Source organism: Pelophylax lessonae, assembly GCF_965119305.1.
Source record: "Pelophylax lessonae genome assembly, chromosome: 10".
In the NCBI taxonomy this organism is placed as follows: Eukaryota; Metazoa; Chordata; class Amphibia; order Anura; family Ranidae; genus Pelophylax; species Pelophylax lessonae.
The window spans coordinates 181,158,900-181,173,406 of NC_138777.1; the positions used below are offsets into that span (position 1 = coordinate 181,158,900).

Below are 14,507 nucleotides of genomic sequence, written 5' to 3' on the forward strand. Positions count from 1 at the left end.
CGGAGAGTGAAGCCACCATATCAGGGACTTCTTTGTTCCCTGACTCAGCCGGATCTGTTTGACCAGAAACTGCGGAGTCTTGTCCCACTTGGTCAGAATCTCCCTTTGCAGGGACCTCGTATGGAACTGTGCAAATGGAACCCCCTCAAAAGGTAGCTACCATAAGGCCCAGCACTTGCATGCAAGTCCAGAGGGATGACCATCTGTTGGACAGCAAAGACGAATTGCAGCCTCCAATTTTTGGAGTTTGTCCAGAGGAAGAAACATTCTGGCTATGGCTAAGTCCAGAGTCAGGCCTCACTCTGAAGTCTGATCCGCAGACCAGCATTTAAGCCAAACGGCACGCCGAAGGACCACTGCTAAAACAGAGAGGCGAGCCATCAAAGAGGCATCACAGATCACAAACTGCAGCCCCTGGACCAGCTGGTCCGCCAGCTCAGCAATGACAGGGGGGAGCTGTTCTCCCTCCAGGTTATAACGTAGGAGCCTAGCCCACTCAGTGTGCTAGTGCTGGCCACAGCCTCCGCCTTCCAGCCACCTGGGTTCTTAAAGGCTGGGGACTCTTCAACCGGAATCATGGTTGCCTTGTTTAATCTGGAGACCAGAGGGTCCCCCACCATTGGGACAGTCCACTTCTTAAGAAGGGACTCCTCATAGGGGTAACGCCTAGTAAAGCGCTTAGGAACCCCACGGTTATGCTTTGGTCATCCCCACTCTTTTGCAACAATTCTGCCAAAATAGGCAGGGAAAGGAAACACCTTTACTGCTCTGGATGGCTTGTGAGTGCCAAAGGGTAATTGTGCCTCCATCGCAGCTTCAGCTGCATCCTTCATCTTCAGGGTCTCACGCACAGATACCATCAGTGCATCCACCAGCGCATCCACCAGCGCCTTTTCATGCGCGGTAGCAGACTTGGAGGAATCATCCTTACAGGATTCCAGGCGTGTGGTCGCAGACCCAGAAGGGTGACCCACGTCTGTGGTGGCCAAATCAGATTCAGGATCTGATGAAACAGATGAGGCAGGGGAAGGCGGGGGGGCTTTTTGCTAGCCCTTTTGCCCACAAGTCGCCTCCACCGAGGACACAAGGGACTCCAGGACCGCTGTTAGTGCATGGATGGTTGGTTGGGACCCAGAGGGCCCCACAGCCTCAGAGAGGGGAAATGTGCTCCAAAGACTCCATGAGTCACCAGGGGGACCCCACAAAAAAAATGCCACAAGGGATGACCCCCCCCGCCGCGCTGGCAGCACCACCTGGTCACCAAGCACAAGGCCTAGAGCGATCCTCAGCAGACAGGGAGGAGACCCCACCAGACTCACCACCCGCCGACACAGGCACATGCAACCACCAGGAGAATCTGCACTACACATGCAGCGATCAGGAAACTAAATGATCCAGGTGTCAACACCAGGGGATAAGGAGGGGTTTCCACAGCCGAAATCGCCGCCCAAAGGGCTCTGCTGTCATGGCTATTTGCAATGCAAGCCACATGAAAATTACCACCAGACTACACAAACATGGCCGCCGTGTATAGGAATGCACAGGCTACAACAAAATGGTGGCTCCACGAGGTATATAGGGAAACAGAAATGGGAGCCAGGCTTCAAGGACAGATCCAGGCAGGAGAGGGGACCCTGGCAGGTGCCTCCAACAGGTAAGAACTCCCCCCCCCCGCACAGTCGATCGTCCAGTCGCCGGCGGCTAACCCCCACAGCCCCCATTGCCAATTAGCAGCCTGCCCCATCCCAGGCCAATGAACAGACAACCAAAACAACCCCAGTGTATGTGGAGTGCGGGGGGCAGGCTGAGGGACTCCGCAAAAACAGTGGGGGGGTGCCTCCTGGAAGGAGGGGAATCCGGGGGTCCGACCACCCCAAAACCCTTCAGGGACAGAGGGGGGACAGCTACTCACCATACCAGGAACCAAGTGGGCACCCCTCCAGACAGAACCTCCTCTCCATTGAAATTGGGGGTTGTCGGCCAGGAGGAACGCTGCAGCTCAGGCAGAGACCCGGTCCTATGCAAACTCGCGAGACGTTTAACTCACAGGGCCAGCCCCCGTCCAGTGGGGCTATGTTGCGGAGCGGAGGCCTGCGCGTGCTTGCTGGTCAGACTGGATTCGATTATCCAGCCCGTCATCCAGTCCAGCAGTTAGTAGATCTCACAAGAAAAATACAGAGGAGGAAGAAAACCAGGAGGAAAAGATTTTCTATCTAAAAAATGTTGCCAGGACCAAAGATCCCAGCAAGGAACTAGGTCCTTACTCCTGACTAGGCAGAAGAAAAACTGAGTGACTATAGCAGGGAGAGGGAGTATACCCCTTGGGACTGCATAACCCAATGGTCAAGAATGACAGGAGCTGTGTCCATCAGTCAACCAGAGAAATATTGTTTTTTAATATGTACAGGTGGTGCGGGTGTGGGGGGGGGGGGGGAGCTGTCAGGTAGACTGTACGGGGACCAGTAGTTTCTAACAGGAGCCCTGTATGACCTGTATCCATCAAGTCAGACAGTTTGCATTAGGTCAGGGTGCCATATGAGTTGGTCAAAGATAGGCAGATAGATAACTACCCATTGTTGCAGTTGAGACTTCTGTTTTTGCACCACACGTTTCTTCACTATACTTTAAAAATTAATTAGTTAGAATGACTGATGGTCATGCTTTCATGAAAACGAACTTAAAGTGATTTTTGTGTCGAGTCTAAAGCTGTAGAACTGGTTCCTAAATTACAATGTGTGAAGTGGGAACATTTTGTTGTTTACCACAGTAAACACAGTACTTTCTAAAGTGTGTGGTGTGCATCATAATTGGTATATATTTTTACTGTATATTCTGAAAAGCAGTGTTAAAATTTCTTGTAGGCAAAAAATATCCATATCCTATAATCAGCTATCATGGATAGACAATAGAGAGGACATTAACAAAAGCAAAAGATTGGTTGTGTCTATTTATATGGGGTCCAAGGACTGTCACCACCTAGACCACTAAAACCTGGGGATGAAACCATAAGAAATGTGTCACAAAGTTCCTTTTATAGTGTTCGAGGGAGTTATAGACCAATATCTGTATGCATTATGTGAACCCAATAACTAAAATTTTATATAGGCCTGAACATGTTTATGTAATTTACTTATGGGGGTGTAGGGGGCGCGGTCTGTACCGGGTGCAGACAAGCTAGGGGTGCTGCTGCTTGACATCAATTTTTTTGTGTTGCACGACACTCCCCTGCAGCAAACTTCAATACAAAAGAAATATGGCCGGTAACAGCAGCACCCACAGTGAGTCCGCACCTACTGCTTGGATAACAGCGGAAGATAAGAGTGAGAAGAAATCTCCTCCCCTGCTCCACCAATCATTCTCCTTCCTTGCCTGAACTTCCCCTCACTCTGATCTCCCACTGTACATGATCAATAATGAGTGAGTTTAGACAGGGGGGATGCATACTTGCCAACTGTCCCATTTTTTCAGGGACAGTCCCAGCAAATAGGAGCTTGTCCCGGGCAATTTACATTGTCCCGGCAAGCGCCCGTTAATTGGGCAGTCTGAATGGTTGTGGGCCAAAATCATAACGGCGCACGTTCCCACGCCTGCCGGGCTCAGGAAGGCTCTTATAAGCTCGGCCGGGCGCATGCGCAGTTATGTAATGGCGCCACCTGGCGCCATTAAAACCTAATTATACCAGATAGTACAATTAGGTTTTATTGTATTTATTTACACCTTGCACTTTATTTATATTTACATGTTACATGGACAGTGTACATCAGCTGCGGACGGGATAAAATTCCGTAGCAGGCCGCATGTGGCTTGCTGGACGTAGTTTGGAGACCCCTGGTTTCCATGTGCCTTAAATCCTAATTGTAATAGTAATACAATTACTAACACTTTTACAGCTAAAGTAAAATGACTCTTGGTGGCAAACTATAGTAGTTTGTGTAGCCACATGTATAAAGATTTTGGTGGGCATATATTTTGTGACTTCTGGTAAATTCTCTCTTGTTATGAATATTACTGTTGGGTATTTTACTGCCTATATGTAAAAAAATGCAATCAGTGGTGATGCTAATCTTTTTTAGGAAATATATTTTAGTCTTGTGCCATCTACGTAATCTAATGCCATTGTAAACACTATAAATTCTTTCTACTTCCTCATAACTGTATCTCTTGTATTTCTTTGCTGGATATTTGGTTTGCTGGGATGCCAGTCCCTTTTTTTTCTCCCTCTCTCTGCCCCCACAATAGTCTCAGGAGCTGAGATGGCATTTTGTACACAGTATTCTGAAAGCCAGCGGTCAGCAGATCTGACTCAGCAGGTCCATTCAGCGCTTATCACCAGGGGGACTGGGTCAGGTGACCTGCACCCAGGGGCCTCGCTGAGCTTGTGATTTTGGTGGGGAGTTTTTGTGAGGGTGGTGATCTCTTGCAGGCACTCACATCTTTCTCTTTATCCCACTGCTGGAGGGGCCCGGAGGCAGCTGGCCGAACAGAAACTGGATTAACTGTCAGAAAAAAGCACAGCATCAGGTTATTCGTTTAAGAACTCGCTGCTCTCTCACCCTTTGTGTGGTCCAAGCATTAGAAAAACAGCATATTTCATCAAGAAACACTTTACAGATGTCTCACTGTACTTATTTCAAATTATCTATTAAAACTGATTTTTAATTTCAACTTTAACCACTTTAAGACCGGAAGGATTTGCCCCCTTAATTACCAGGCCCTATTTTGCAATTCGTCACTGTGTAATTTTTAACGGACGATTGCGCGGTCGTGCGACGCTATACCCAAATAAAAATGATGTCCTTTTTTTCCCCACAAATAGAGCTTTCTTTTAGTGGTATTTGATCACCTGTGCGAATTTTATTTTTTGCGCTATAAACAAAAAAAGGAGCAGCAATTCTGAAAAAAAAAAAAAAATAAAAAAATATATATATATATATATATATATATATATATATATATATATATATATATATATATATATTTATTTCTTTATTATTTTTTTTTTTTCTTCTATAAAACACAGCAAATAAAAAACATTTCAAAATATCATTTTTTCATAATTTTAGGCCAACATGTATTCTGCTACATATTTTTGGTGAAAAAAATCCCAATAAGTGTACATTGATTGGTTTGCGCAAAGGCTATCACGTCTACAAACTAGGGGATAGATTTAAGGTATTTTTATTTTTTAAACAAAAAAGAGCGACTATTTTGAAAAAAAAATATATATATATATATTTTTCACATTCTGCTATATGACATTCTCAAAAAAAAAAAATGTAAAAATCAAAATATTTTAACATTTTAGGCCAATTTGTTTTCTGCTACATATTTTTGGTAAAAAAAAAAAAATCGCAATAAGCGTATTTTGATTGGTTTGCGCAAAAGTTATCACGTCTACTAACTACGGGAATGATTTATATCATTTTTATTGTTTTTTTGTTTTTTTTTACTAGTAATGGTAAATCTGCGATTTTTTGCGGGACTGCGACATTGCAACGGACAGATCGGACCCTTGACTGATATTTTTTACACTTTTGGGGGGACCAGTGACATTACTACAGTAATCAGTTCTAAAAATATGCATTGTTACTGTAATAATGACACTGGCAGGGAAGGGGTTAATATTATGGGTGATCAAGGGGTTAAATGTGAGCCTAGGGGAGTGATTCTAACTGTGAGGGGGCGGGGCTTCTTAAATGTCCATTGAGACATGTGATCCTATATAGAAGGGTCACATGGGTTCTATGATCGTTGCAGGGAGAAGAACGGTCAGCTGTGTTTCTCTCTCATCAGGGAAGGATTGCGGGTGTCAGGCAGCAATCGGAGCCGTCTGACACACGCTTTGGCTTCTCCACTGACATGCGGGGGCGGGAGCGCATAAGGAACTAAGAGAGCTGGGGGAGAAGAAACAGCAGAACACTGGTCTTCCCAGTGAATGTCTGTACAGGGAGGAAGGTTTGTCAGCACAAGTCTGATTATTGGAAGAGAGCAGGCTGAGTTCCCAGTACAGTTAGAGAACTGACTACACTGTGCTCTGATGCCTAGTGTGGTCAATTTTTAATAGGAAAGCAGAGAGACTGGCAGGAACACCAGCGCTTTCACACAAAGGAAGCAATACAAAGAGAACAGGATATGTTTTCATACAAGTACATGGTACAGGAGGCACATATCAGGAATATGAAATGTTGGGGTAACATATTCTTTAATATATAAGACACGAGGAGAACTGAGATGGATGGCGGTGCCTCCCACCCCCTGCACGGTAAAATCGTGCAAACAGAATCACAGGACACCTGATGCCAAAAAGAAATCCAAGAACGTCTTTTGGGCGTCAGGGGTCCCACGATTCTGTTTGCGCGATTTTATCACGATTCGTCGGGCGACCATCGTGGCAAAATCGCGCCGCGTTTGGGGTGCCATTACAAGTCATAGGAATTGCTTGGGCGATGGTTCGGAATCGCGGACAGAATCACGGCAATTCTGCCCGCAATCCAAAACACCTATATGTGAATGGAGCCTTACTGTCTTTCCACCCTACTTTCCCCTACTGTCTCTGACTCCTGCTTCCCCTTTCCACCATCTGACTATATCCTATAGCACAATGCACACCTCTTACCATGCCCACCAGTCACTGTGGCACAGCAGCATAATTTGAGTGGTGCACAATCTTTAGTCTGCTGGGATCTTTCCTTACCATTAAAGGGCCTGTTGGCTGCCATTGTCCCTTAGGTCAGAAAGTCCCCGTCCTCCCCTGGAGTGAAAGATATGCAGTTGACATGGTATGAACCAGATCCACTCACCCCCCAGCCTTCGCCTTCCCCTTTCTTATGTTTCCCCTCTTCTTGGAAAGTAAACGTGATTGGGCAGGATTCTCTTCTAGTAATAAAAATTGTCTTTTGACCTGGTTTGTTTGAAGCCAGTAATTTGCAATAGGGAGAAGCTCAAAGTTTAAACTTTAATTGTTTGAGCTTTCGTGCAAACACCAGTAATGCGAGCCAGGTGGTATGCATAGTAGCAGTATTTCTACTGCTACTATACTTGACAGTTTCTTTGTTGTCAGTGGTTGCTAAGAAGAAGGCGAGTGACGGCACCTGCCACGTCCTTAGCAACCAGAGGCCCCATTCATTTACTGGCTGGGAAACCGTGGCCATGTAAACATAGGGGCAGGGTTAGCATGATAACGCTGACAAAATATGGCCACATAGGCAATGAAGCAAGAGGATTGAATGTATCCATTAGCTAGGGGGGATTTTTTTCTTTCGGTGGGTGTTGGGCATCATTCATTGTAATTGATGTGGATCTGCATTGTTAGACAATATGATTGACATTGGATTTACATTGTGGAGCATTTTTTTTAAATAAAGGACTTGTGAAAAACTGTGTAAGTGTGTTCAATTACCTTTCACTTTCTTGTGTGAGTAGGGGCGCTATGTACCTTTTACTCAGGGGGGTTCTTATTGTTATAGGAGGAATCTAGATTTTGATAAGCTCCCATCTGCAGACGCCCACAACCACTGGGCCAGAGCTGTGAGGAAGTGGTTTTATCAACATGGGAACAAGTTGCTTTGCCAGGGGTGTTACTACCCGTGTTGAGGGCATGTGCCCTGGTTTGATTCAGGAAGGGGAGGGCGATGCTTGATACCCCCTACCTTTTTCCTTGCCCTAAAGGCTGCATGTTTTAACGAGGGTCTAGTATGGATTCTTGAGGGGAACCCATTTTAATTCTTGTTTTGAAGGGTGTGGTATGGAATGGGGAGCCCACATATATATTTTTTTACGTGTGGGGTCCTGCTTGACAGCCATACCAGACCCTCATCAATTATAAGGGTCTGATATATATTTTTAGGGGGGAGACTTAGCTAGACATTTTGTTTTGTATACCTGGGAGTTCCCAATTAACATCTATGAATGATGAGGATACTATGATCAGGGTCTGTTATAGATTAGGGGGAATCCCCAGCTGTTTGTTTACAAACAGACATAAAGTGGGCTGTTGAAGGCTGCAGGTTCTGTAAGAGCCCATTCACACTAGGGCGAGTTATGAGGCAACTTGTGTCGCCCCAGGTCGCCCCAGGTCGCTTGACATAACAAAAGCAATGTTAATCAATCAGTGCCGTCTTAATTGGCACTACTGAAGTCGCTCCGACTTCAGAAAAGGGTCCTGTACTACTTTGAGGCGACCTGTGATCCGACTTGTCCCATATACTTCAATGGGAGTCGCCTCCTTATCTTAATTGAAGCGACTTGTGACCCGACTTTCCATAAAAATGGTATTGAGCAAGAAAAAAAGAGCATTTTTCTTATAATTTTTATTAAAACATGAATACGGCTTCTCTGTACCCGGCGTTTTTTCTTGCAGGCATTTATCGGGCATTTTTGGAGGCAGGCATGACTTTTTTTGGATTTAGTGTCTGGGGGGTCTAAAAAGTGTACCTGTGAAGTTTCATCTCTGTAGCATGTCCAGAACCCCCCAAAAATTATAATTTTTCTTATAATTTTTATTAGAACATTAATACGGCTTCTCTGCACCCGGCGTTTTTTCTTGCAGGCATTTATCGGGCATTTTTTGAGGCAGGCATGACTTTTTTTGGATTCAGTGTCTGGGGGGTCCAAAAAGTGTCCCTGTGAAGTTTCAGCTCTGTAGCATGTCCAGAACCCACACTGAACCCACTGAACCCACACTGCTGTATTAATAATTATAAGAAAAATGCTTTTTTTTTTCTGGTTCTGGACATGCTATAGAGATGAAACTTCACAGGGACACTTTTTTGACACCCCAGACACTAAATCCAAAAAAGTCATGCCTGCCTCCAGAGACGCCCAAAAAATGCCCGATAAATGCCAGCAATAAAAAATGCAAGGTGTAGAGAAGCCGCCACACTGCTGTATTAATAATTATAAGAAAAATGCTTATTTTTTTCTGGTTTTGGACATGCTACAGAGCTGAAACTTCACAGAAAAAACGCCGGGTGCAGAGAAGCCGTATTCATGTTCTAATAAAAAGTATAAGAAAAATGATAATTTTTGGGGGGTTCTGGACATGCTACAGAGATGAAACTTCACAGGTACACTTTTTAGACCCCCCAGACACTAAATCCAAAAAAAGTCATGCCTGCCTCCAAAAATGCCCGATAAATGCCTGCAAGAAAAAAGGCAAGGTGTACAGAATCCGCCACACTGCTGTATTAATAATTATAAGAAAAATGATAATTTTTTGGGGGTTCTGGACATGCTACAGAGCTAAAGCTTCACAGGTACACTTTTTAGACCCCCCAGACACTAAAGACATGCCTGCCTCCAAAGACGCCCAAAAAATGCCCGATAAATGCCAGCAAAAAAAAAGGAAAGGGAAATTAGGTCACAACACATCATATTCTGATTGGCCAAATACAAAGTCGTCTCGCGTAAGTCGCGCTGAAGTCACGCTAAGTCGCGCTGAAGACGCTCTAAAAGTCGCGCTAGAAGTCGCCCCCTTATGAGGTGACTTTAGTGGTCGCGGCAGTGTGAACCGGCTCTTAGAGCTAGAAGGAACTCTGTGGAAATGCACAACAAAAGAGAAAGGAGAGCAGCGCCATCTAAATGCAGTATAAAAGATGCGTTTAATAACAATAGACAAATGCAAACTCACTGGATGGGCATGATAAACTGGCATGTAAGGGATTCATCCACTCCAATAGGAGGACGAGCAGCGGGGATCCGGGGAATCTTCGATGGTTCCGGCTGTGCTGGTGGCTCCCAGCACTTCTGGGTACGCGCTGTCTTTCAGAGAAGAGCCGCTCTCATTCCGAAGGGCAATGATGGTGCATAGTCTGCTATGTTCTGATGTGGCTAAACACCATTTCTGGTTGCAGGATCACTCAGTGATGTGACCACATACAAACTGAATGATTATCTGTGGCCAGAAATGCCATCCCTGAACACAAACTGTCTGTATCAAGAGCAAATGTACGATTGATTGGTACGGGTACAAATATGGCCATGCTTCTGCTGGTAATGGCTGTTCACTCACACTTTATGCATGCAGCTAGTTTCTCTACCAGCAAGAATCGCCAGCATAAATAAAGCCTACAAGGTGCATGCTCAGGAGATAATTTAGCCCATGTGCTTTACTACTAGAAAAGCAGGTGAACTGTATATTAATAGTCACATCACCCTACATACACATAGTTGTTCCAAGTCAGCAAATCATCAATTATTGAATCCAAGATGGGGGCGACCACCCATACAGCTTCCAAAGCCAGCAATGGTACCTCCTATATTTAAAGATTGATGGTTATGGGTAGTTAATACACTTTTTTTAATATTTTTATTATACTCTACTATAGCCATTACATCAAGAAGAACAAATGGTTCCATAATCAAGTTCTTGAAAGAAGATGACCAATCAACTAACCTTGTTAATAATTTTCTGCTGCTGGGAGTGGTTCTGTCTGAGAGAGACAACTTCTCGCCATAGAACTTCATTCTGCCTGGCAAAAATATGAGATCAAGAGTTAAAAAGATTGGAAACTACTTAGAAAATGACATATTACCATATTACAGCTTATATGGGATTTTAGTGGTTGGATTTAAACCTACTTTGAAGCCCGAGGAATTTAGAAAAAAATCTACTCTTGCTGTAGCCCCCCCAACACATGCTCATTATGTCTAGGAAGCAGGGGAGCAGGATTACTAACCCTATGCCTAAATCCAATTGGCTCCAACACTGCCCTTTTTTGCAGTGGAAGGGTGTTGGCCACTGCAAGGGTAAATTTAGTCTAACTCCTGGAGTTGGGCTTTAACGCTGAATTCCAGGTATAGTTTGTATTGCATAGTTACAATAGTCCTGCTTCTATGCATTGTGATATTAAAAAGTGGTGCTAATGTGCTAGTATCCCTTTAAATCTGTTTGCATAGCAATTTTCAGAATCAGCATATAATATCAAACCATATAAACCATAAACAAAACAAACAATGCATCAGTCTATAAAGTGACCTTTGGTATGAATTTGCTTGTATATGCTCAATCTTTCGTTAAAAACAGGCATGTGTTCACATATCCAAATGACTGCTTCCATAGTTAGTGTTCACCACTATGTGCTCCAATCATCCACATAAATTAGTGATAATCCCCTCATCTGATGTGCCCTCACCTAGGGGATAAGATCAACCAATGGTCTATATGCTTAGAGAACACCAAACTGTAAAAAGCATTCAGTCCTCACAGTGCAGGTATAAGACAATCAGACAGTATTTCCACGGTATGCTCACAATGCGCATCTCAGCATGACGACAGATTGGCCCCTTCCCTACGCGTTACGCCATAGGAGCATAAGGGAGGGGCCAATCTGTCATCGAAATACTGTCTAATTGTCTTATACTCGCACTGTGAGGACTAAATGCTTTTATGCAGTTTTGTGCACTGTAAGCACCAGGAAAATGTGAGTGTTTTTATATTTAGTGTTTAATTAAGGAAGCAGTCATTTGGATATGTGAACACAAGGCTGTTTTTTTTTTTTTTTATAAAAGATGGATGATGCATCGTTTGTTTTGTTTATGGCTTATATGGTTTAATATGATATGCCGATTCTGAAAACTGCTATGCAAACAGATTAAAAGGGATACTAGTGTAGCAAGGTTTCCAGGCCTGTGGCCTGAGGTGGGTCTGCCATTGTTACCGGTTACCTCTCTAGCCCATGTGAGCTGCGGCCCTGGGTGTGAGAACTGACACATTGACAACTCCGTCATCTTTGTTTGGTTGTTTTATTGTAGTTTTAGGGGATGGGAGAAGGGAATGAGTGGGATACTCCTTTGGCTCAACTACTGTATGTGCAGTTCTGGGACTTTTGTAGTAAAAATGCCCATAAGCGCTGTCTTGACGCCAGCCGATGCTAGCCAATGCTTACTGACGCTTTGAACACGTGGTATCTCTGTAAGCTGTGCTGGAACTCCGACTTAAGATCCAGGACTTTGAAACATTGAATATCTGACACTGCTTGCACTGCAAAGTCACTGACTACTCTCTCCAGTCTTGCCCTGGCTTGAGGTAGCTTGCTGTGTATTCCTGTATGGCTGCAACTCTCAACTGATGCACTCACACTGTGCATTAACTCTTCAGGGCCAAAACTGCAGGTGCCCCCTTTACCACTTTAGGGTCCTCAACCTAGGTACCCCCTCTATCACTTCAGGGTCCTCTGACTAGGCACCCCCTTTACAGCTAGCTGACACTTTGGATCCTAGAACCTTCTCCAGAGTGGTCCTCATTGACTCTAGGCAGACTCCCAGGGGCAATCCTCAGTACTCACAACCTGTGTAGGCTTTCCTGGGACTGGACCCCTCTTGCTCTCCGCAGGCTCTCGGCACACCGGATCCCCCTCAGCTCAACTCAGCACTCTCTAGATTCTCAGGCAGCACCCGAGACATCCGCTTCCTCTAACAGGAGGAGAGACAGCCATCCTCTCCCTCCTGGGACTCTGCTTCCCGCCAAAGACAATGAGTCATGCTCTCCCTCAAACTTATACATACTCCCAGAATCCTTTGCGGCAGAATCTGCCTTCTGGGGTAGTTACAGTACAGGCCTGAATGTATCCCTGATTGGGTTTCCTCCACTGCCCTATGAGAAGCCTCTCACAGAGTCAGTGGGGAGACTCCCCTTTCAGTAGACACACCTGGAAACCATGACACCCTACCAAAAAGAAATCATGGCCCTGCTGTTAGGCAGACAAAGCCCACTATACATTTACCTAGCACCTACCTGTAGGGTGCTACACTAACTCATTAGCATTTGGGAGCACGGCACCACTTTTTAATACCATTTTGCACATTAATACACATTTCGAGAGTGTGTATAGGTGTGAGCGATCTGATTTGTACCTTTTTAGTTTTGTAGGCTTATAGCACTCAATAGCACAACATAGCAGTATGCAAGTACACCCATTTTTAATTGTCAGCTTCTATGCATATTACATATGTAGCACCCTCCTAGGTAGGTGCTAGAGAGAGAGAGTATAGCTGTGGATATTTTCTGCTTACCAGTAGGCTATCCAGGTAAATCTATATAAATCTATATTGTTCTCTGCCTACCAAAGAGCAGGATCTGCTCTTTGGTCTACTCAGTGTGAGGTCTACTCAGTGTGCTCAGGTGCAACTCAATTTGTCTGAAGTGTTTCACACTGGTCCAATAGGGAGGCATATTGGACAGTGGGAGGAAACCTAACAAATGAGTACACAGGCATTTAGTACAGCCCTGGTGATAGGCAGAGGAAAGTGTCTCGGAGCATGTTGGGATACTGTATAAATGCCAGGAGCACCTGTGCTAGGGGTCTTTAAGCTGGAGAGCAGAGTCCCGAAGGGAGGGGCCTCCTCTTCTGTAGAAGTTGCCAAGCGGCCTCAGGTAGTCAACCTGAGGGCCTAAAGAGCTAGAGAGGAACTGAACCTAGAGGTAAAGCTGACTGGAAGGGAGACACTGGAAGGATTTGATTCTGCATACAATGGGTACAGATCTGTGTCAAGTGGCTCGACCTGAGGGGGGGCCATCCCTGCAGCTAGAAGAGTCAGTGGATGGGTGTCAGTAAACGGGATGCTAGAGAGTATCCTGAAGATAATGTAGTTCCCCAAGTCTATTGCTGGAGAAAGAGCAAGGAGACTAAACCATTTCCATACACGTGGCAGTATGGTCAAGCAGTGTGAGAGTTGTCCTTATCAACTGTATATACCGTAGTTCCAGTTGGAGTATCCCACTATTCCCTTCCCCCATCCAAGCTCCACAATAAATACTAAAAATCAACACCCCTGGACTTTTTATTGAGCAACAAACTATTGGGATTAAGGATGCATGTGTGAACTGTACCCTACGTGACTGTCTGCTAGTAATCAGAGGAGGCCGAACAAGTCATCATACAGCAAGCCCTATGGGGAGAATGCTACACATACCTGTGGGATTCCTATAGATGCTTGAAATCACTGTAATGGTCACTGCTACAGTGATAGGAGCAGCCTTCTCTGATTGAGCAAAGTGGGGAGGCGAGGTGGTGAAATTACCATAGTTCTGTCACACTTTATTCCGATGGTCTGCACCAATAATCTGAGCACTAAGGCCCCTTTCACACATACGGTCCGTTCAGTTTATCAGTTCAGTCACGTCAAAATGTATTAGTTTTCCATCCGTTTTTCATCCATTTTTCAGCCATTTTTCATCCGTTTTTCATCAGTTGTCATCCGTTTTTCGTCAGTTGTTATCCGTTTTTCATCCGTTTTTCATCCGTTTTTCATCCGTTGTCATCCGTTTTTCGTCCGATCCGTTTTTTTGACGGATGAAAAATAGGGCATTCATACGTTCAAAAAAACGGACATTGACGGAAGCGGATGAAAACGGATGTTAACGGATGTTCATCTATTGTCATCCGTTTTTACATAGAGATACATCGATGTCCATTTTTCATCCGTCAACGGATGGATGAAAAACTGACAAACGGACAGCATGTGTGAAAGGGGCCTAATGACTAAGCTAGCCTTCTAATGGAATTTGG

At 44.7% G+C, this 14,507-nt stretch overlaps 1 protein-coding gene across 1 annotated transcript in view; it reads right to left on the reverse strand.

The window, feature by feature from the left end:
- The window catches only part of HSF4 (heat shock transcription factor 4), a gene marked incomplete at both ends in the record, with an annotated part of 142,639 nt that overhangs the window by 31,786 nt on the left and 96,346 nt on the right, over positions 1-14,507 (reverse strand). The window contains 2 exons of the mRNA XM_082270358.1: positions 4,432-4,496; positions 10,394-10,469. Coding sequence (XP_082126484.1) covers positions 4,432-4,496; positions 10,394-10,469 — 141 coding nt within the window. The remainder of the gene's footprint in view (positions 1-4,431; positions 4,497-10,393; positions 10,470-14,507) is intronic.